Here is a 20000-nt window from a genome sequence, read left to right on the forward strand (position 1 = left end):
TCCTCAAAAGAGAAGAGTTTGAACCGGTTTGAACTGAACATTAGCTTCAGTGGCATTTATTAAGTTCAGTATGTCTGTGTGCTCAGTACTTGTAGCAGCCGCGCAGTTACATGTCTGGCCACAAGATGGCGGCCTATGACTGATGGACAATGTCGGTTAACAACCGGGTTCTTACGTCACTTCCTCTTACCTTGTCCTTGTCAGCAGCAACATATTCGCTGGTCGGGATAAACACATGGCTAAACTGAGCAAAGAGACCAAACAGCGGCTGCAGCAGCTGTTCCAGTGCGGCCAGTTTGTCATCCGATGGGGTTTTATCCCAACCGTGCTGTACCTCGGTCAGTATCCGAACAGGAGCAGGGGGGAATACGGCATGTTGAGGAGACATGCCTCGCTCTCGTTAACGTTAGCCAGTTAGCTTAGCACATTAGCTTCCAACTATGAGCAAATATTAAGGGTGGGTGGGTGTGATGTAGCTATAACTTTGAACTAATGTAGCCAATGGTTGGCACCCTTCATAGGAACAACGTATAGAAAATAATAAGACAACAGCGTTTCCAGACGCAATTTTATTTAATTAACAATAACTGCATTGGTTCTGTAGCATTCAGGTTTAGCCTTTATGGGTCCGAAGCATTGACTGTATACAGTCTCTGGTCCAAAGGGGTAGTCGACTTTAAATTGCCCCCTCTGGAGAAGTAATGTAATGCATTTTGATGTTTAATGGTTGTAGAAGTGAAAGTCCTATATTTACGTGTGTGAACGATTGAATCAGTACAGATACTCCAAACGGATATGATGGAACTGTCCATGATCTCCGTATGAAAGCTAGCTGTGGCACCCTTAACTGGTCATTATTTCAGATTTTCAGAAAGAATACTAGTATGTGAGAGAGGGAGAGATATGTTTGAATGATCTCTATGATGCATTGAGGACTGTGCAAGTTCCTATCTGCTTGTATCTAAAAATGTTGAAAACTGCTGACCTGGAAGTACTTGAGCAGTAAGTCCTGGCTAGTTAGTTTAAAACTGTTCCTCTTTTAAGTCATGCTTGTGTGTATATATTTTAGAACCAAATGTCTGGGGCATGTCTGGGCCACCAAATTACCTGGTTGTGGTTTGGAGTAGAGATGGGGAAGTTATGACTTTTTTCATGGCTGTGGTTTGGAGTAATCCTGAGGAAGTTAAGACTTTTACATGTGTGACATCACAGCCGGTGTAGTTGCCATCTATTAGTGAATCTTCTCTGACTTCAGCATTTTGGAAAGACCAACACTGATGTGATACTTTCTCCCCTCTCATTTTATCTCCCTTTCTGTAGCCTTTTTTACATTCACTTCTCTCTTGCAACTCATTTACTTCTTTAAGGGCAGAATTTTCAAATATTGCATGTCTTTTATTGCTCTTGTGTTACCACCATCTGAATAACGCGGCATATGTCAGGCAATCATGATCTGATAGTGTTGAAACAATTAGTCAATTAAATCATTATTAATCAATGTTAATAGTTGATTAATGTATTAAAAAAACGCCAAAGTTTTGTAGGTTTCAGCATTTCTGATGTGAGGATTTGAATATTTTGACTATCTCTTAAGTGCAAATTAAATTTTTTAACTGTTGATCGGACACCTCAGGCTCTGAAAACATGGGTGATTGTCCTTTTTTGTGACATTTTAGAGACTAAACAATTCATTCTCCAATGAAAATGATCAGTTACAGCCCCAGATTAAGGTAGTAGCAAATTGAGGCTATATTTAGTCTATATTGAGAAAGGTGTAGTTTAATAGTATAATTAAAATAGTGTTAGATTACCAAAACATTCTTAAGTACATAAAGGTGAAAAATATGCTCTGTCATAGAATGTACATCAGTTTTTGTCCAAATTAAATCGTTTCCTCAAGAATTTGTTACATGGATAAATCTCATTTATATATTCTGAAAAGAGTGTCTTTACTTTGAAATGGGAAGAGTTTGAACCGTGTTTTTTTTTTTTTCTAGAAATCTCTTGTCTTTCTTAAGAATCAGTTGCACCACGAATGACCAATGAATGAAGCTAAAAATGTAGGGAAATTAATGTTTCTCTTTCTGTGTGTGTGTGTGTGTGTGAGGCGGAGGCAGTGAGTCAGATGTGCTGCTCACTACATTTCAGATGTAATTACAGCTGCCCTTTCACTATTCCACAAAAATGAGATCTGCAAGACCTCGGCTGATGTAAAAGCTTTCTGACGCAATGATGCTGTTTGATCAATCTGCTGATTAAGTGTAAAGACTCACAGGGAAACACTTGGCCATTCACATCCTAATTGTCGGGATATTTTTGCTGTATCATAAGTACACATGAATTTCACATATTTAATTGTAAATGTGTATTTTAGGCCAGTTGATTTTCTATACGATACTTGTGGTAATAAGTTCTTGGGTGAGCTAGATTCTGGTTTCACTGTGCCACACGTTTCTGGGCTCTTTTCTCAAATTGAAACCAGTGTGCTTCAATTCTTCTTTATGGTTTCGATTCACAGGTTTCAAACGAGGAGCAGATCCAGGAATGCCTGAACCCACGGTCTTGAGGTAAGGACAGATTGGTTTGAGAATTGTGCTTCCTGTCTAATCATATATGTTATTTCAGAAGCAGGAAACCGGATGGTGTGAAATGTGATGCTAAAAAGACGTTTTAACACCTATGCTTTTTTCCTTTTGATGTGGAGTAATTGGGCTAACTGTCAACGAGTCGTACAAGTTGTTTTAATAACTGGCGGAAAAGTGATGTATGTATTAAGATTGTGGTAATAGTGGTGACAAAAATGAAAAACCTAATTATTGAAAACAGGGTTAGTAAACAGTAGAAGGCCGCATGGAGGCCGGTGACAGTTATGGTGGTTATTTTTTTTCAATATCTTTTACTTCAGTTTCTCTTTCAAACTCACCGTCTCTCACAGTGCCAGTAGTCTGTCTCCTTATTTCCTCTTCCCCTCGAATCAGGACAAGATCTCTCACCTCATTGCAAGTGTTGCATCTTGCATGATACGAAGAACAAAAGCACCGTTGCACGTTGTTCCCATAGACTGTAAAAAACAATAAATAATGTTCCTGGCTATTTACTCGTCAACTCCCAGAACTTCAACGCGCGTCAAAGCATCGTGCATGTCCGCCCGGGTGTCATGTTTCCATCAGTGCCGATAGGAGTTGGAGCCAATAAAGACCCGTGACTACTGCAGTCATTTGACCAGCGAATAAACGCTGTTTGTACACTTTCCCACTGAAGACAAAAGCCAGGTGTTAGTGGGGGTTTTGTCTAGTGTGAAAGGGGCTTTATTTATAGACATCCACAAACTATTTTCCCCCCTTTACTCAAAGTCCCCAACGCAGAATACTACATCTTATTTGCCAAAAAAGCATCAAAATCATCCTGCTCTCCCTCACTAGCCAGAGCCGTGGGTTACTCTTGCTGAAATACAACTACAGTCAGTCTTGCAATAACATCAGCAATAGAACCAATCTGTGGCTCAACACAAATATTCATACAGTTCATACAGAGTGCGTCATAAGATATCTTACAAGAATACTCTCTACAAGAATAAGAATAGTTTCTCCTCCTACTGTGTACGTCAGATTTTGCAGGACATCTCTTTAATTGATTGAAGTTTTTGTCTTTTGAGTATTCCTCCATATTGAAGGAATTACATTCTACTAAAAAACAAAGATCAACTACTTCACATTTCCTTCTTTTTACTTAAATATCTTTGATAATGATAGAAATGTAATAAACATTTTTTTTTCTTCTGCAGGAACTACTCTCTGTTCATTTAGAAATTAGTTTCTCTACACTTTAAGGTTCTCGCACTTGTAAATCCTGAGCATCTGTATATCTAGATGTTAGCTATTTTTAGCTGCAGTTGCTGTAGTAAGCATGCTAAATAAGGTGAATTTAATACTTTTTACAATTAGAAACTGGAATTGAAAATCATGAGGTAGGATCACACATGCTTAATACCTTACCACATATGTAATTTGGCAGGTTAAACCCCTTGAGGTGTACCATCGTATTTTCAATGGGGTTTGATGATTTGTGTTGGTGTATAATCACTGAGTTGAAGAAATATATTAAAAAAAATTATAATAAACTTTTTGGTGATGATACGCCAGCACTTGGGCTCTCTAAGTGAATTGTGGAATTTCAGGAGACTAGTTGAACCTTTATTTTTCTTTTCTCTAGTTTGCTATGGGGCTAAGGAACGTCTCTGCACAGCCAGTCCCCTCCCCTCATCGAGACCATGTGACCCACCCGTCATTGGAAATCCAGAAAATTGACATTATTTTTCACTTTCCTCTCCATAAATCATACTGTCCAATGTCTGAGCAGTAATGAAGGAATGTTATATGTAGCCATACTGTTTATGGCTACATACACAGTACATGTATGGAGAGTGTTGGCTACATGGAAGATATTTGGATTAACAAGATGAAATCAAGACTTTGTTTCTGAGAATATGTAGTCTTGACTGGACTATCTGTCGGTATTTTGATGTGTGACAGCGATGTTTGGATATACCATTGATTCCGTCTTTTTGTTTGTAACGTAAAATTTCTGAAAATAAATCCACACAGAAATGTCACTCTTGTCTTTATTACCAGGAGCAGTGGTGGTATGCAACTAAGTACATTTACTCAAGTACTGTACTTAAGTACAAATTTGAGGTCTTTTCTTTTCATGCCACTTTCTACTTGTACATTTATCTGACAGCTTTATTAGTGGTTACTTACAAATTAAGATTTTTGCACACAAAACATATGAAGAGCTTAAAAAAAATATGTTTTGTTATACATTAAACTACCCAACCTGCCAACTATGTACAAGTACAGCTGAACTTTGATTAACTTATTGTTAATAATTTTGAGGTTTGGGCTGTTGGTTGGACAAAACAAACATTTTGAAGGTGTCACTTTGGGCTCTGGGTAACTGTGACGCCATTTCTCACTATTTTCTGAATTTTTATAAACCAAACAATCAATTAATGGAGAAAATAATCAGCAGTTTAATCCATAATGAAAATAATCATTACTTGCTGCCCTTTACACAATAGTTACAAATGAGCTCTACAGTAAAATCCTGCTTTTACAGTAATGCATGAGTAATAATAAACTAATGACTTAATGTATAATAACAGTATAAAAACAGTCATGGGGATTTTTTCTGCATAGAGTACTTTACCTTTTAAAAGGAAATTTTCTTGATTTTATGTACATACTTATACTTAAGTAACATTTTCATTGCAGGACTTTTACTTGTAACAGAGTATTTTTGCAGTGTGGTATTAGTACCTTTTCTTAAGTAAAGGATCTGAATATTTCCTCCGTCCTACACCAGGAGTCATGTTAATGCTTAATCTTAAGAACCAAAACTGGGTCTCGATTTATAAAAATTATGAAAGTCATGTAGAAAATTCAGAATTTGATTGATCGTTGTGTTTAAGTGTTAAAGTCCGTGAAATTTTAATGTTTGTAATTCCACACAAAATTCTGTAAGATAATAGAAATAATGATTCATAGGCCGCTGCTCACAACACATTTTGGTTTGATAGTCATATTTTCCAGTCTTCAACCAACACACATAAGGAGTCTGATTAAAATCTGCAAGTGTTAACAGTTACAAAATGTGTCACAACCCTGCAGTAGCATGAAATGTGTGATGTGTGGAAAAGTGTTGGAATAAAGAAACTAATATGCAAATAGTTTTTTTTTTTTATTTCTGCATATTTACAGAATTGGTTGTTTTGCCTTCAAAGCACAGCTCATTGCATTGTAATTAAATGAACAGCAAATTCAGTTTAATAATAATAGTTGTAAATAAATAACAGTTAAAAGTACTGTAAATATAAACTTATTGTTTATAAAAATAGATGATGCAATTATTGCTTTTCCTAACAATGCTGCTCAAGTAATAACAATCAAGAAATTAACCAACTCTAAAATCAAGTACAAATTGCATTTTTAGTGCAAGAAACCCACAATCATGGATTTTCCTATGACTAATAAATATCACTTTTCACTAAGCATAAATAGGTTAAATAAGTTGTGTAATAGTGGTTGGTTCAAGCCTTGAGGTCTGTAAGATTTACACAGTCATAGATTGATAGACCCACTATACCAACAGTACAGTTGGTGTACTCAGAACATGTACTTTTAACACCATCCAATTTCCCTGAGGTATTACGTAATAAGTGATTTTTAATACCTTCATATTTTTAACTTTTGGTAATAGAAAGTAACAGGTGCCATGCCCCTGTTGGCCATACTTGCTCTGAACTCCCTTTTTTTAATAGCTCTTTTGCCGTCGACAAGGAAGTAGTGGAGCTGGCGCAGGATGCTGTGTGCCGTCATCTTTCTGTGGAAAGTGTCGGGGTTGTCGAGGTCCTTCAGCAGCTTATTCTCCTGGCTGCTGGTGAGTGCCGTGACCTGTTCAGGGTTCTTCATCTGTGGGGCAGAAGTGACAGTGGTATTATAGGACTATGCAGTGCTGTATTGTAATAATAATCCAATCCATTACAAAGTCATTTACAATTAGACGTGATCAAAAATAGAAGACAAAATCAGACATTTACGCAACAGAAATTAAACGCAAAAGAAATTATAAGTAGGGAATCTAATAACTGAGCTATAACCAGTGGTGGAATGTAAGTAAGTACATTACTCAAGTACTGAGCTTAAGTACAGTTTTGAGGTACTTTGCTTGGGTATTTCCATTTTGTGCTACTTCCACTCCAGTAGTTACTTTGCAGATACGAAACTCATGAGGAGTTTATAAAAATACAAGGCACTGCCATTGTTAAACTACCCAATAGTATACAAAGTAAAATTAATTCCACCTTTACCAGCTATAACAGTATAACTAACACATTAAGGCATCAGTAATAATAATGTGATAATGTAAAATATAATAATGTAACACTGACAGGAGGCAGGGCTTTTACTCATAATGGAGTATTTTTATAGTGTTGTATTGCTACAGGATCTAAATACTTCTTCCACCACTGGCTATAACAAAGATGGTGAAAAAGTGAGCCAGATCAAAAGCAATAATGACCAGGAGAGAGCTGATACAAAGGCCACCACAGCAGAGCTACAAATTGAAATATGATTTTTAGTTTAGCATCTCAGACCCACCTTTTCTTTGATCTGACTGATCAGGAGGCCTCCGTAGAATCTGGCCTCTGAGGGGATCCGGCTGCTGGGGCACTCCTTCTCCACATACTTGAGAAGAACTCTGTAAATAGGCAGCCCATGGGCCAACCTGTGGAGACAAGCCTCCTGGAGAGAGGAAAGAAAATCACTGTCAGTGCTCAAATGAACCCCACCACCCAGTTTCTTTTATCGGCTAACAGGACGACAAAGGAGGAGACACAACTATACCTTGCTGAAGTTGGAGTAAGGGCAGCTTGCTGGAAGTGAGGAGACTGTGTAGTGCCTCAGAAAGTCATATTTCACCTCAGTTTGGAATTCATCTTCAAACTGATAAGGGGAAATGATGAAAGAAACAGCATGGAGGTCAGGAGTGCAGTTTACTTTATAAATGCTCAGAAAATAAGATACTGATGTAAGCAACTGAAATACTATAGTTCACTGACATTCCTGGAAGATAACGCGCTTACCTCCTCCCTGTGGCGTTTGGTTGCGCCAAGGATCAACTCCAACTCCTTGGAGACGCTCAGTAGTTCAGAGGGCCTCTCCTCCTCCTCCTCCTCACCTGAGGAGTCACCTGCCGGGCTGTCGGTGGGCGCGTATTCAGCTGGAGCTCCGGGAGCGCACTGCAGCAGAGCTGCCAGCATCACTGCAGAGAGCAGGTACGCGTCTGTGCGGGGACGTAAAGCATGAATGACTGAATGAACAACAAAAGAGGAAGAAACAAGGGAAACGTGCGCGCCGCAGCGTGCAAACCACTTACTGAGTTTATAGGGCATGTTGCGCAGCTGCGAAGCACTTGTTGAGTTTCCGCTGATGCTGAGGGCTGTCAGGGCCAGAAGGAGTAGCCTTTTCTCTGCGATGGGCTGTCATTTTATATTCTTCAGGAGGGATTTCCCAATACCTTTCTGCAACAGGCACGGAATTAAAAGTTTGCGTCAGCACCCTTCGGTGTTTGATGGTGATTTTGATTAAGATGGCAGGAGCGTCCATCTTCAAAATGACCAGCGAGGGCACGAATTTAATATACAAAACGCTTTGATTATTTTCTACTTCAAATTAAATGATGAAATGCTCTATAAGTAATTATTTCAATAATAACGCACAACAACGTCAGCACTGTCATTGTGAAAACTGTAATAACTTTGGTGATCCCTGAACTTTTCATCTAGTGCCATCGTTAGGTCAAATTTGTTCATTTGTCCGATACTTTAGTTTAAGACTAAATCTTCCCATCAGCCTCAGCTGTAGCCTACTTTGTGTTTATTGCTAATTAGCAAATATTAGCATGCTAACAAGCTAAACTAAGATGGTGAACATGGTAAACATTATATCTGCTCGTCATGTTAGCATTGTCATTGTGAAAAGAAAAATCTCTATGATATTTTAAGCCAAATAATTTAAACGGAAAATCCACCCACACACCATGCATTTGTATAACAGCATCCCAATGGCCTGTGATGGTAAAATCAGTATGATGAAATAAATAAGCAATATGCGGTGACGAGAAGTCAAATTCACAGTGGGTTTTTAATTTGAATAACACACAGGGCTTAGTTGCCTATCCCAATCAACTTTCTGTATTTCCTTGAGACCTTCTTTCTCAATATTAGCAAAACTTGTAATGTAAGATGTTCTTCCCCTCGGCGGAAATTAGCAATATCTGTCACACTGTGCCATCAAATAGGCATTTTTATTATTCTGGTAATGTATCTAAGGAATATGTTTCTACACTTAAGTTCAATTGGCGCATGAAATTAGTGATTCTCTTGCTGTTTCCTCACAGGGATGTTGTGTGTCATGTTCCTGTTCCAATATTAGTCATGATACCAGTTTTTTCCATATAAGAGTTTGATAGTTGACCTAATCAGGGCGCTTGAAGGAATGAAGGAATGAGGTAATGCTTTTAACAGTCATATCCTGATCACATAGCCTCTAAGATCATATTCTAATTCTAATTGATTTGAATATGATAACAAGGATTAACTGATGTCAGGAATATGATCATCTTTTGTGTGCCATCTTTTGATGACATCACCAATACTCTCTGGTCAGGGTACCTGTCACCAGCTTGGATAGTTCACCTGGATTTTTTCCAGCCTGATAGTGTGCCAAATATGGTTTCTTAGACACTTTTTCCAAGTTCGTACCCATGGCTTGTGCTTGACCTTGCCACTACAAAATGTTTTAAAGATTACAATATTGTTACCAATTTATAATTTTCTACACTGTAACATGAGAAGGCTGAGAAAAAGTCTTGAGGCAATTATTTTCAATAAAAGTCAATTTAAGTGTCCTTGAGTTCTTCTAAAGTAAAATTTATTAGCACACTAACCCATATTCATTGGAGGGTTTTTACTTTTAACCATCCACTTTAGTGTCTATTAAAGTGGGGAGTACCTGTGGGTGGTGAGTGCCCCAGTAAGTGGTGGGGACACCACCCACTGGGGCACTCCTGTTATAATTATTTTTCTTGAGATTTTTACTTCTGTTAAAGGGGCACTACACATTTTACATATCATGGTCAATTTACTCCTCAGTCTGTTAAATCACTTGATAAATCTCAGGTTTAAAGACTATTTTTAATAGAACGTCTTGTTGCTTTTGTTATGTTTTCTTAGATCAGTTTACATCAAGTTACATATTTCACAAAATACTAAGCCCACTGATATTCTCCCCATATAAATTCTTCACTATCTGTAACATTTATGATAAAAGCTAGCCAACTAATCTATCAAATGCTGGATATTCTTAACAGACCTGCGCCTCAGTTACTGGATATTTTGTCAGATATAATGTTCATGACTTTTAATTTTCCACAGTCCCTCTGGCAAACAAAATAATATAAAAACTGTTTTGTTTGGTTTTTTAACAGCAAGGCTCTAGGGGTGGCAATGTAGGTCTGTCGGTCGGTCCACCACTTTGGTCCAGACTGAAATATCTCAACAACTGTTCAATGGATTGCCATGAAATATATGAAATATTGTACAGATATTCATGTTCCCCACCTAACTTTGCTGATCCTCTAACTTTTCCTCTAGTGCCACCATGAGGTTGATATTTGTGGTTTTGAGTGAAATGTCTCAACAACTGTTGGATGGACTGCCATGTAATTTGAGACACTCATTCATGTTTCTCTCAGGATGAACTGTAATAACTTTGGTGATCCCTGAACTTTTCATCTAGTGCCATCGTTAGGTCAAATTTGTTCATTTGTCCGATACTTTAGTTTAAGACTAAATCTTCCCATCAGCCTCAGCTGTAGCCTACTTTGTGTTTATTGCTAATTAGCAAATATTAGCATGCTAACAAGCTAAACTAAGATGGTGAACATGGTAAACATTATATCTGCTCGTCATGTTAGCATTGTCATTGTGAAAAGAAAAATCCCTATGATATTTTAAGCCAAATAATTTAAATCCACCCACAAACCATGCATTTGCATAACAGCATCCCAATGGTCTGTGATGGTAAAATCAATATGATGAAATAAATAAGCAATATGCGGTGACGAGAAGTCAAATTCACAGTGGGTTTTTAATTTGAATAACACACAGGGCTTAGTTGCCTATCCCAATCAACTTTCTGTATTTCCTTGAGACCTTCTTTCTCAATATTAGCAAAACTTGTAATGTAAGATGTTCTTCCCCTCGGCGGAAATTAGCAATATCTGTCACACTGTGCCATCAAATAGGCATTTTTATTATTCTGGTAATGTATCTAAGGAATATGTTTCTACACTTAAGTTCAATTGGCGCATGAAATTAGTGATTCTCTTGCTGTTTCCTCACAGGGATGTTGTGTGTCATGTTCCTGTGCTTAAATCTTCCCATCAGCCTCAGCTGTACTTTGTGTTTATTGCTAATTAGCAAATATTAGCATGCTAACACGCTATACTAAGATGGTGAACATGGCTGACGTTAGCATTTAGCTCAAAGCTAAAGCTAAGCTGCTGTGCCTACATGCAGCCTCACAGAGCTGCTAGCATGGCTGTAGACTCTTACGCTTGTTTGAATCTTCATATTGTTTGATTCAGTGCAAACGTTAGTCCAAAATGCTAAGATCTGAGACTTCTAAGCTCCTGCCTGAATCGTGACTATAGTAAGAGAATACTGCATGACTACAGTAGCCTACATACCAGCTATGCGGTACGCCTCCCATACAAGTTCATTCCAGATATTTGAGGTGTTTTTGATAAGATTTAATGTTTAACATGGGATATTACTGTACCATTTACCACCATGCACCCACTGATTGATGCTCTGTCTACTTCCTGCATGTGACCCTGCCAGCAGCAGAAGGGTTTCTCATCTCCCTCTCTTTCCTGAAATACTCTCCCTACTGTGATAATTGACGTAAATCCTCAAATGTGTTTTCATTCCTGTTAAACTCTACTCCTGTTATTTTCACTATCATGGCACCAACTGTTGTTATATATTCCAGAAGTGACTAACTTTAGGGATAGCTCACAATAGTTTAGGTTCCTGTACATGGGAATTAGTGCAAGTACAATGTAGGTGCTATTGCTAACTTCTTTCTTTTCAAGTTGTAAGATATGGCATTTGTGGTCCTCAACTGTTTTCCTCTTGTCATTTGTGTAGCCGCTCCCTTCACTGAGGCAGAGAAGGAAGATTCCTTTCGGTGTTTCTTCCATCTTCCTCCTCCCTGTGAGGTTTTATACAGTAGGAGTATTGCTTGTTTCCATTGTAAAGTAAGATTGTTTTGATTTTTACTTCCAGTGTTAATATGCAAAAATAAGAAGACTATATTTGAGTCTGTAAACGTGCAAAAATGTGATTTGACTTTGAGGTCTTCATGAGTTCATCTTCCATGATAAAAAAAGCTTGTCGATATCCAGGATATTCTACAGTACGTCCTCATTTAATGAAACTAAGTACATTTACTCTAGTACTGAGCTTAAGTACAATTTTGAGGTACTTGTGCTGCTTCCACTCCATTACATTTCTTTCTTTCTTTCTTTCTTTCTTTCTTTCTTTCTTTCTTTCTTTCTTTCTTTCTTTCTTTCTTTCTTTCAGTTAACCAACTAGAATTTGCCACGATTTTTTGTCAGCCAATTCATATCCTGCTGTCAAACTTAAATCTGTTCCCCTCTTTGCTCGCTGTCAGCTGTCATTTCAGTGCGGAATCTTTGTGACCCTCCTTCGCTCCATTCACCTGCAGTTCACCACACCCAGTGAAGGTTGAGCTCATCAGAAGTCCACTCCTCATCACATCCAGGTCTTCAGCGTCCTTCCACCACCACCACCAGTGTCTGGACTCCATCAGGGGGGATATCATATACCCCCTTTTAAAATATGAAGATGTCACGATGGAGTCTCATCGCCAAAGACTCTTCATATTTCTCATCTTTATTTGCACATGTCAATAAAAAAATATTCGTTCACTCATGATGAAGTCTCTCCTGATTGAACTTCCAGTGTGAAGTAATTGGTAGCTTGCAAAGCTATGCTTTTAAAGTAGCTAATTACTCACACACATTGTTTTCTTATAATCACTTGATAATGAGAATAATGAAAGGGAAGAGTTGAGTACCAAAGAATTCACCTTAATAACCAGCTCCAGATACCTCATTTCCTTTTTCCTTAACCCTCATATTCCTTAACCCAACATATTTAACGTACAAGGACTACCGACTGGGGTCAATGGGGATCCCAAGAATAAACTACTGTAAGAAACAACCATCATAGCAATATGTTAACTTATTTCTTCTGAAAACATTATTAGTTATGTAATTAATGTCATCTGAAAAAAACCCCAGATTATTATTATTATTATTATTTTAGGAAAGTTACAGTTAATTTGCATATTGTGTAAAACAGAAATATATAGGCCTACTTTTCTTTAATACAAATTACAGCGTGCACTCCACATTAGTTCTTAAATGTTAATTTACCATCCTTTGATTCTGGTATCCTTTAGTTTTCAGTAATTTCAAGTTAAATTGAGACCCATGGCAAACATGAACTCAATAAATAGTTCTATCTATTAAAAGTGCATTGGCAGAATTGGGTGTTTTTGACTGGGGTCCCCCAGGACCCCAATACATTGGTATTTTTAAAAAGTACTAATTAAAACAGAAACAGAAAACAATGATATAAAGTCATTAGGAACAATTTGATTAACAAAGTCATGAAAAATTGGAATAAAGCACCTGTGAGATATGACAAAAAGGTATACCTCTGGGGTCTGCCGGTACCCCAGTTGGTAGGATGATTAAACATTCAAAGAAAAGTCATTTTCCTCCACCAACTGTCTATGTTTTCTCAGCTTTCTTTCTTTCTTTCTTTCTTTCTTTCTTTCTTTCTTTCTTTCTTTCTTTTTTCACATTCTCCTTTCAAATACTACTTAATTGCAAATACCTTTCGTTCAAGTCAGCATTGCAACATATATGATCATTAGTGCTTCACTCCACAGGCTCTGTGAGATGCTTTGTAATCAAAATATTTAATTCTTTATAATTCCCCCGCTACTATTTTTGATGTGTAATTTTCCCTCCTGTCTTTTGGGATTACTCATGGGAAATCAAACCGGAGAACTCCCAAACTGGGTCCAAAAAAAAAAAAAAACAGTAACCTGTGTACTAATTGATGCTTGATCTGCTTTATGGAGGATGTTGTAAGAACGGGTTTGTGTCCACTTTTGATCGGGGAAGGTTTTGGTACTTTCAGTGGACAATCTGAGACTCTAGAATAGCTCAGTGGTTGCCGGGTGGCGTGGTTGATGGGAAGTGCCGATCCTGGACATTCTCCTGAAGAGCTTAAGATATACTTTCAGTTTGCTTTGTGGACATACAAAGTTTTGACTTTAACATCTATTCCAGTTCTGAACCTTGAGGATCATTAATTAATTTAATTTATGTGTGACTATTGTGCTCACTTTTCTTGTTTGGGAAGAAAGTCTGGTGAGATGGAAGAAGTGGCTCTGAATCTCATTTCTGCTTTTTTGTTTGTGTGACCAAAGTAATGTATTTATACCACAAAAATCCACAGTGTGTGCACTCCATCAACCACAGACAAACCATGTCTCTTCTATTGAAAATTAACTTAATACACCCTTAAATTTTTCTTTTATTCTTTCTAAAAAAATTTAATGAACACTTATAAAGCAACTTTGTACTGTATTGTAACTTCTCAGTGCACGGCAAAGGGATTTGTCTAGGATGTGCGTGTGTGTGTGTGTGTGTGTGTGTGTGCAAAGTTTGCATTTTACTTCTCTGTTTTGCTACTTTGCATTTTAAAAGGGGCTTAGCACCAAGCAGCTTGGAGGGAATGCACATTTACTGCATGTTTTTTCTCAAAGAGTGGTGAAAATGCATAAAGAAATGTGCTCCAAACTTTCTTACAAATTAAACATATCTGTCATCTGCTATATTTATAAAATAATGTTTCAAACATTATTGTTATTGGTTCAAACACCAGAAATTTATTTTTATTTTTTTTACATAATCGTGCATTAAAAGGATGTTGTACCACAATACAGAAGATCGGTTTCAAAGATCACAAAGCAGTCCACAAAACAATCTCACCTAAAGGTCAAATTAGTAGCTGTTCTGAGCTTTTAGTCACACCACATGCTCTTTATCAGCAGATGATTCAGTAATAAAAATCATGTGAAATGATCGAAAGCTCCAGAGCGTCTGCTAAATGGACCCTGAGGTGAGATTATTTTGTCAAAAAATATAAGATGTAGAGTGTGAATTCCAGGTTGCATGAGAATAAGAAGGCAGCCTGGTGGGTCAGTGGTTAGCAATCTCCTCACAACAAGAAGGTCCTGAGTTCAAATCCAACTGTTTAATGGCGCCTTTCTATGCCAGTGACATTAGAATTGATCTCTTAGCAACTAACACAAGATATTGTTTAAATCAATCTGTTCCTAAACGTCTGTACTGAAATATTTCAGTTGAATAATATCATCCAACAAACAACATCTAAAATATAGATAATAGTGTCTGCATCTAAGAAAAAAATGACAAACAATAACTACATACAGTATTTTGAAGTTTGTAGCAATTATAAACACTCTATAAAGTCAACAGTGAGAGTCACTCTTATTGCCATGGCAACAGGGAAATCCTCAACAAATAAGCTTGGTGAAACCTGAATTGTCAGAGGCTTTGAGAAGCTTGCTTCATTTCCCAGAAGGAATTGGTCCTGGTGAGTCTCAGCAGGGTGAGTTAAAACATTATAACTCATATGTCAATGAATTGCTTCAACCTTGTTCAGGTTCAATGCGGCAGAGAAGGTTAATGCTAATGATATTCTTAGAAACATTACGATTACGAAAACTTTATTGTCCACAATGTGAAAATTTGCCTTCAATATGCCATAAAAACATGCATACAACAACACACACGTAAAACAAAATGCAAGAAATTATGTCTCAGCAATACACATTCATAAAAATACAATTCACAATACACAAGTCTATAATATACACCATATACAAGTGTTCAGGAAATGAACCTATAATAAATAATACTAATAAAACTTTATTGATAGAGCACTTATCAAAACAAAGTACAAAGTGCTTCACAACAAGAGAAATAAAATACCACAGTGAATGATGAGATATAAAGAAATAAAATACACAAAAGCAATAAACAACAGTAACAGTGAACCTACTGTGCAAAAAACTGCAGCAAGGTCTCAGGAGCACCACCCTGTATCATAGTCTTAGGTACGAATCCTAGTTTAATTTATTACCTTAACAGCACTCGGGACAAAGGATTTCTTAGATATTGAATGGCTAGTCGAATGGTAGTCTATAACTTCTTCCTGAGGATAAAAGTTCAAATTCACTGTGCGGTGGCTGAGAAGGGTCGTTAATAATTCTGTTTGCTTTAGTCCTTGAGAGTTCTTCATACATGCTACTTAGATGCCTTTGTGGCTTCCATATGATTTTGGAGGCCATGTTCGTTATTTTCTGCAGCTTGTTCCTCCTCTCAGTGCTGAGATTACTGTAATACATGATCATGTTAAAAGATTATTCAGCATATTTGTATCAGTCTGTTATCAGCTGGCTTCCTCTAGTTCTGCAGTTGTTATTTTTGTTCATGCTTCTACTGAAATCCTTATGACTAAGAAAAGGAGGGGTTACATCTTTATGCTTTTAACTCTCCAACCCTCCACCAGGGTTTGTGTGTCTATAAATACTGTACAAATACATTAAGTTATCACATATCTTCACTTGTTTATTGTATTTGATTGCATCAGTTATATTAGAGATAATATTGCCTATAGTTATCTATTGCCTATATCCTACATGGATGGTAAAGGAAAGGGTAGGATCCATTAAACGTCCCACTTGGGCTTTCCATTTAATCTCCAATCTCTTCGAAGACAACCCCATCTTAATTACACCCAGAGAACAGAAAAATCTAGTTTCTAAATTAGTTAGATCCTCTTTTTGGTTTTTCATTATCAATGAAACTCAAATTCAGGGAAATTCAGTTCACTTTTCCTGTTGTGTTAGTTGTACTATGAATATTGTGCAAAAATAATCTAACCAGTGTTATCAAGGTGAATGTGTATGTAACACTGACAGTGTCATCCTCACAAGTTTAATATAAGTTCATCTTGAATTAATATTCCAGTGTTTGCGTCCTTTTCATCTGTCAAAATATGGCTGAAGAGAATCTTGCGCATCACTGATTGACTTTCTATATAAACATACATTATATATGTCTGTATAGAGGTGTATTTTGTGTATATCCAGTGTAGTACCACCATGTGCTCTGTACGTGTTCTACTATATGCAGTGTCATTTATCTCACACAATATAGTACAGTGTGTCATGGTATGTACAAAAAAACATGTGTGATACTAAGCTAACAGACAACATTTCATTAGAACTCTGAAATAATGCTCTTCAACAATATACACAAACATTCTCATATAGAAAAAGTGTGGTTGGTAGTATGGATAAAATCTTCTATCACAGTTTATGAGATATCACGATGTATCATGATATTGTACAGTACATTTTCTAATAATTCAGATGAGCAACCATTTAGTAATAACCAGATGGGAATGTCTGTTTTTGGCTAATGTAGTGACCCTGACAAAACAAGGTACTTCACCACATTGATACAAAAATCCTGAAATTCCAAAATGACCAAAAAGCAGTCCTGCTCAATGATTTGCAACATTGCCTGCAAATGTTGCTTCCAAGTTCCCATTAAGTCCAGTGCAACCAGAACCCCTCAGCTTCTGCATTAGTTGATATTGTTCTCCAGCAGTGCAAATTCCCCAACTAATTTGCAAATATCAAATTACCAAAACCCAATGGCTGTGCAGTCAACCTGGGACTTTTGGGTCCCATTGGGGTCTGGGTCATGGTAATCCAACTTTGGTCATTAGACTTGGCCAGATATAGAAATTATAGCCTTGAGAAGTAGCAGATGTAATGGACTACATAGATCAAAGCAACAGGCTGGCCTTTTCATCAACAGAAATATTACTCCTAATTTTTAATAAACAATTGATAAATTTGTCTTTTGTCTCGGTTCCTTTTGATAATGCCTTTGCCTTATTAGTATGTTAGAGTTGCAATGCAAAAATTACACTGTGTAATCAACCGGAAATTTAACGTGCACTCTTGCAATATTGAATGACTCATATGTATCCTGTTAACAAGAGATAGGCCTACATCTGGAAAAGATAAACAAAAATGAAGATCAGATATGCAATCATGAAAATACTCTAGTGTTAATAACAGTTGCACATACTTCTCTGTGGTTGAACGTGGAGCTGGAGGATTGAATAATCCTTTTGTTTCACAAAAGTTTCCCACAGGACCAAGCTTTTTTGTTTTCTGTGCTCAGAGAAACCTTTTCAGATAAAAGACTCTGAGTGCCATATGTGAGCACTGGCTTCTCTTTCAGCTCTCTACTCCCACCTGCCCCCAGGTGTTTGTTCTCTTGTGCACCACAGTGTCTGAACTTAAAAACCCTGAATTGTGCAATGTCTGTGCCCCCAGTCACATACCTTTGAAATCACTAGAGTATTCAAGGTTTGCACTAAACAATGTAATGGCTGATGAGGTTGGAAAAAAGTTTGACACTGAAATTCTGTTCAGTCTGCAGTTCACCATGGTTACTGCTAGATGGCAATCATGCAGCATCTATGATGAGAGTAATGTTCAGTCCTCTCCGTAAGGGTGACATCCTGAGGCAACAGTATGGAAAGGACTGTTCTGTGCTTTGCCCATGTACTACAGCAATAATATATGACCCTCACATTTAACAGAAATTGCTTGAGGTTCTCTGTGGTCATGGAAGTGTGTGTTTGGACTTGAGTTTGAGTTTATGCTCAGAAGAGTTTGCGTACGATGTACATGTATGAATCACTGTGTGTGGAGTATGTGAAGCAGGCTTATATCATCTAATGGTTTTTTAATTGTCTCAGCTGGAATGGATCACCCTGAAGTCCACTGAGAGTTTCTACCATATGTGTTTGGAAGCAAAAGTATTTTAAAGCCCCCAGTGCAGGGGTTTTGACTTCATACACTGAAATATCCATGGCAGTGTTTTGAAGGCGTAAGCTGACCCTATACCCAGATTGAGTTAAACAAGACTAAGAGTCTACAGCCATGCTAGCGTCTCTGTGAGGCTGTACGGCATGTCATGGTGCTTTGAGCTAAATGCTAACGTCAGCGTGCTATTATGCTATCAATGACAATGCCAACCTGTTGATGTTTAGAATAGACTAGAAATGTTCACCATCTTAGTTTAGCATGCTAGCATGCTAATATTTGCTAATTAGCATTAAACACAGTACAACTGAGAGTGATGGGGATGTCATGTAGTTTTGCAGGTCATTGTTCATAAACCAAAGAGAGAAGATCAAATTTCCACCTGATGGGGGCGCTAGATGAAAAGTCAGGGGATCACCAAAGTGATCAGGATTCATCCTGAGGGGGACACAGATATCTGTAAGAAATTTCATGGAAATCCATCCAATAGTTGTTGAAATATTTCAGCCTGGACCAAAGTGGTGGACCGACCAGCTAGCTAGCATGGCTAAAAAAGTATTTCTGTAATGTCTGTCATGCACTAAAGGTCAGTGCAGTTACTTAAAAGTGAACGGTATCAGGTCTTCCATGGTGTGAGCCTTGCTTCTGATCTTTTATATGTGACCTTATCTGTCATATTGTGTTATAGTTTCTAGTTCATTTAAATATGGCAGTCCCTTCTGATTCTGCTCTGTCTTCTTGTCTGCTGTTTCTTCTTTCCTGTCTTTTCATCACTGGCCAGCTGGTTTCTCACCCCTTTCCCATCCCTCCTCCCATCCTGGATACTGTGTTCTTGCCTCTTCGTCTCTCTCTCTTCCTTTGCCACTCATTCCTTCTTCTTCCACTGACGGAACACTCCATAAGAGAGGAGAGGAATTGTATTGCCGCTCTGTTCGCCACAGGCACTCCTCAATATTTAATCAAGAGTGCATTTGTTTGAAGAGAGCTCTGAATATGTGTGTGAGTGAGTGATAAAGAGAGATGTCTGACCATGTGTGTGTGGATACTGTATTTGTATGCAGGAGAGAGACAGAAGAAAAAAGAGTGTGTGTATATTTGCGTGTGGTGACAGTTTTGGGATGAAAGGCTTTCTCCAGTCCTATGGTAATTGGTTTACTATCTCTCTCTCCCTGCTTCGGCCCTCCTGTTCCTCTTACTCTTTCTTTCCCCATCTCCTCCTTTACTCCACTTCCCCTCCCCCTATAATCCATTCTTCTCCCTGTGCATCATCATGTAACCCTGGTGTACTGTATAGCAATGTATGTGCACTACTATGTAGGGCTCATTCATTCA

The 20000-nt window shown here is 37.7% G+C and overlaps 2 protein-coding genes and 1 long non-coding RNA gene across 5 annotated transcripts; 2 read left to right on the forward strand and 1 right to left on the reverse strand.

Annotated features, from left to right (window-relative positions):
- The first annotated feature begins 173 nt into the window (after positions 1 to 173).
- On the forward strand, positions 174 to 4612 carry tomm7 (translocase of outer mitochondrial membrane 7 homolog (yeast)). The gene is made up of 3 exons (XM_044172200.1): positions 174 to 338; positions 2519 to 2567; positions 4213 to 4612. The coding sequence occupies exons 1-3, from the start codon at positions 236 to 238 to the stop codon at positions 4226 to 4228; spliced, it is 168 nt and encodes a 55-aa protein (XP_044028135.1). The 5' UTR covers positions 174 to 235; the 3' UTR covers positions 4229 to 4612.
- Positions 4613 to 5720: 1108 nt separating this feature from the next.
- On the reverse strand, positions 5721 to 11770 carry LOC122864664 (interleukin-6-like). Of its 2 annotated transcripts, none has more exons than XM_044172201.1 (6): positions 11314 to 11770; positions 7939 to 8083; positions 7646 to 7845; positions 7407 to 7505; positions 7161 to 7304; positions 5721 to 6470 (listed from the first exon to the last, which is right to left on the reverse strand). In XM_044172201.1, the coding sequence occupies exons 2-6, from the start codon at positions 7952 to 7954 to the stop codon at positions 6234 to 6236; spliced, it is 696 nt and encodes a 231-aa protein (XP_044028136.1). In that variant the 5' UTR covers positions 7955 to 8083; positions 11314 to 11770; the 3' UTR covers positions 5721 to 6233. The 2 variants fall into 2 exon arrangements, with proteins under 2 accessions (XP_044028136.1, XP_044028137.1); XM_044172202.1 differs by lacking the exon at positions 11314 to 11770 and adding an exon at positions 8601 to 10113.
- LOC122864665 lies at positions 7755 to 12556 on the forward strand. Of its 2 annotated transcripts, none has more exons than XR_006375277.1 (3): positions 7755 to 7837; positions 11777 to 11857; positions 12303 to 12556. It is a non-coding gene; the product is annotated as an uncharacterized LOC122864665 (long non-coding RNA). The 2 variants fall into 2 exon arrangements; XR_006375276.1 differs by having other exon boundaries at positions 11777 to 11842.
- Positions 12557 to 20000: the final 7444 nt, after the last annotated feature.

The sequence above is a fragment of the Siniperca chuatsi genome, linkage group LG17, assembly GCF_020085105.1.
Source record: "Siniperca chuatsi isolate FFG_IHB_CAS linkage group LG17, ASM2008510v1, whole genome shotgun sequence".
NCBI classification, from domain to species: domain Eukaryota; kingdom Metazoa; phylum Chordata; class Actinopteri; order Centrarchiformes; family Sinipercidae; genus Siniperca; species Siniperca chuatsi.